General features: G+C 36.5%; 1 protein-coding gene across 1 annotated transcript in view; it reads right to left on the reverse strand.

The window, feature by feature from the left end:
* Positions 1 to 3,953, reverse strand: part of LOC106882740 (leucine-rich repeat and immunoglobulin-like domain-containing nogo receptor-interacting protein 1) — a 20,600-nt gene that overhangs the window by 14,730 nt on the left and 1,917 nt on the right. The window contains exon 3 of the mRNA XM_052970979.1: positions 800 to 871. Coding sequence (XP_052826939.1) covers positions 800 to 871 — 72 coding nt within the window. The remainder of the gene's footprint in view (positions 1 to 799; positions 872 to 3,953) is intronic.

Genomic DNA, 3,953 nt, shown 5'->3' on the forward strand with positions numbered 1-3,953 from the left:
TATGCATATATATATATATATATATATATATATAGAGAGAGAGAGAGAGAGAGAGAGAGAGATAGATAGATATATATACATACATATATATATATGTATGCATATACACAAATATAAATATATATATACATACATACATACATATATATATATATACATATATATTTATATATAGATATATATATACATGCAATACATACTGATATATATATATAAACATATAGTGAGAGATATAAGTATATATATAAAGAGAAAGAGAGAGAGAGAAAGAGAAAAGATGAAAAAACACAAGATTTTACAGGATTTAAGAGTATATTAGAGCCATAATAATAAGGATATTATACAATTGTGTACAAAATAAGGTTTTGTTCTTTCAACATGATTGAATTAATGAAGAAATAGAGTAATTTATACGAGGGAATGCTGAAAAGTTCCTGGCTTTAAGGGTGTCACGAAAGACTTGCCAGGGGACCCAACTTTCTGAGTACCTTTACAGGACTTAGAAAAACTGAAAGGTCACTGTAAGAAATGTATGAATTTGAGAGGAGAATATGCTGAATAGAATCATAGTTAACTGATCGTCCTGTATTTTCTTTTATCCAAAACCGGGAACTTTTGAACAACCCCTCATATTACACCCCAGAATACACATCAACAAGATATGTCTTGGATACACAAATACAAACAAGTACACGTGTACACATACACGCACGCATACGTACACACACACACACACACGTACACGTCCATCCGCGCCCTCACATAGAATAAACATGAATAAAATGAAACATATACATACAGCATTTCCAATTGATGGTATTTCGAAAAGTCGTCTCGTTTTATAAATCGGATGTTATTCTTGCTAAGCCGCCTAGAAAATAAAATTAGGAAAATATGTTTGAATATTTATTAAGTTTATATACACATAGGTACATCCTAACGCACTGATACACACAAACACGCACACACACGCATACATACATACATACATGTTTGTGAAAAGGGGGGGCTGTAAACCAGACTAGCAACATCTCCATCAATGACTTGACTATTTCCTCTATATCTGACGAGAAATGTTACAGGTATGTAAGGGTGGATGAAAATATATCTTACGACGGCACTTGTAACAAAACATGTGGCACTAAAGAGTATTACAGCCGAATAAAGAAAATTTGAACCTCAGAACTCTCTGCATTCAATAAAACAGTGGTTCACAATGTGTTTGCAGAGCCAGTACTCATACCAACATTTGGGCTGTTTGACTGGACGCTTGATGAATATCCGAGCCATTGATGTGAAAACCCGAAAAATACTAACAAGCACACATAATCTTCACACAAACAGTGACGTAGATCGCCTCTCCCTAAAACGAAAATAAGGCGGCAGAGGCTTAACACCGATCCAAAATGCCTTTGAATGTCGTATCATATCCCTTCATCAACATCTTCTAACCACCAATTGTCGAAGTGCATCCCTTGACCAAGTTAGCATACATGTGGCTGATCACATCATAAGACTTGGAAGGCAGCTTCTTCAGCAGTATTCCTTGTCTGACAACTTTAAATACATACCCAAAGGAGTCGCACGAATCTACCGCAACGTATCACCAGAAAGCTCTGAGATGATAGTAAAATTGATAATCAAAGCAGTCTATCATGGACCAATAGCCGGATTACTACCTCCCAGTTTGAAGGCTTAAACAAGTTTGCAATCCAGGAAAGGAAATATCAACCAAATACCTCATGTACAAAAGGGATAGAAATGCAGGAAAAAGCAGTAAAATGTGATAACTGATGCAGACTTTGTGGAGTTAACACTGAAGAAAAATCACCCATACCATAAGCAGTTATCCGAAAATGTCATCATGATTTATCAACTGATGAGACATAACGTTGTAGCTAGGACACTCTATAATGAAATCCATCGGAAGGGTAACACCAAGGACAAACAAAAATAAAATAAAAAATAAAAATCCACAGTATGGTAGAAGCCATAGCCACTCATAATAAAAAGGAGTACTGGTGGAATATCCCAGTGAAAACCTCAATAAAATATAAGCGCAATTTGGGATAGAGAAAAGAAATTGTGTACGGTTGTGGAAATTAGCCGCCCAGTGGATGTTAACATAAAGCTGAAGATCAGTGAAAAAGAGAATACCTATGCTGAACTAGTTCAAGTTTATACCTATAATTATTGGGGCCCTGGGATATGTAACACACTGCCCTAAATACCAGTCTTTACGTACATGCATGCATACATACATACGTACATACATGCATGCATGCATATATGCACACATACATACATACATACTCTTACTCTTTTACTCTTTTCAGCCATTTAACTGCGGCCTTTAGTCGAGCAAATAGACCCCAGGGCTTATTCTTTGTAAGCCTAGTACTTATTCTATCGGTCACTTTTGACGTAAACACACCACCATCGGTTGTCAAACGATGCTGGGGTGACAAACACAGACACACATACATACATACACACACACACACGCACACACACACACACGCACGCACACATGACAGGCTTCTTTCAGTTCCCGTCTACCAAATCCACTCACAAGGCTTTGGTCGGCTCGAGGCTATAGTAGAAGACACTTACGCCCAAGGTGCCACGAACCCAGAACCATGTCGTTGGTAAGCGAGCTACTTACCACACAGCCACTCCTGCGCCTATGTATATATGTCAGTATATTGATAGATGTATACAGTTATATATACGACGAGCATCCTGCGGTCAAGATATTAGTCGGCTCGGAGCTATTGTAGAAGATGTTTATCCAAAGTGTGGGACTGAACCTAAAAGAACGTGATTGCAACGCAGCCATAGATTTGGTTCACTTTGATTTCTACCACGTTTGAAACCGTTTCATTCCACTTATGTTGCTATCCTCGTTTGGAAATGTCATAAACAGAACTATTTTTAATGTTGAAATACACAGACTTGGAGTCAAGACAGAAAGAAGTCAATTTTTAGTGGTTGTTTATGCAAAGTTTATTGATGTCAACACTCAGCTAGGACATGAAACAGTTTTAATTACCAATAAATCATTTCGTGAAAAACATTTTAGATACAATAATACAAACAGTAAACTATTAGAGTGAATGCGCTTGTTCATAAATCTTACGTTCGCTTTACACTTTGGTCGCATAGCTGTGTTAAATGTATTATATAGCTTCAGGATCGTATAGACAGTGGAGGCAATGGAAGCAGATTCCATCCGGCTATTACTGGTTTGTCTTCATAACATACTGATGCACAGATTTCTTTTATTTATCTATTCATTTGTTTATTTATTTATTTATTTATTGGCTAGTAAATGTTAAACAAATAGAGGAATCGATTTCCCCATGTGTAAACTCCCACAAAACTTGAGCTTGTGTACATAGTATAACTAGCCGTCATTCTCGAGCGTGAAGATCGTGGCTTGATAGCATGTACCACACTTTTCGATAATTATTTTAGGTGACTATACAGTCGTAATCATACATAGATGCCCTTTCGACAGACATCTCACCCTTGAAACAGCGGAACATTCATGATGTGACAGCTGGACGAGAGAGAGAGAAAGAGAGAGTTGCACCAGGATTTGGTTGATATTCAATCACAACTGAGTAAATTGGAGAAAGGTGAAATGAAATGTCTTATCTAGCCATTGAACCCACAGTATTTTGTTCATGAACCGAACATCCTAACCACTACGTGATATGCCTTCACTCTGTCTAGTTTAAAGGAGTCTATACAACACACATTTGCTGCAAAATAAAAAGCACCAAATATATTGCTTATTGATATAAAAGTATATAGAAATGTGTAAGCTTGTTACACACTTTGAAAGAAGAGTGAAATCAATTTAATCGACGCCAGGAATTTGCATGTATCACGTCCTTGCGTTGCTTTTTTTTTCTTTTTAGACTAATTATATATATATATATATATAT

This window comes from Octopus bimaculoides, chromosome 10 (genome assembly GCF_001194135.2).
Source record: "Octopus bimaculoides isolate UCB-OBI-ISO-001 chromosome 10, ASM119413v2, whole genome shotgun sequence".
Taxonomy (NCBI): Eukaryota; Metazoa; Mollusca; class Cephalopoda; order Octopoda; family Octopodidae; genus Octopus; species Octopus bimaculoides.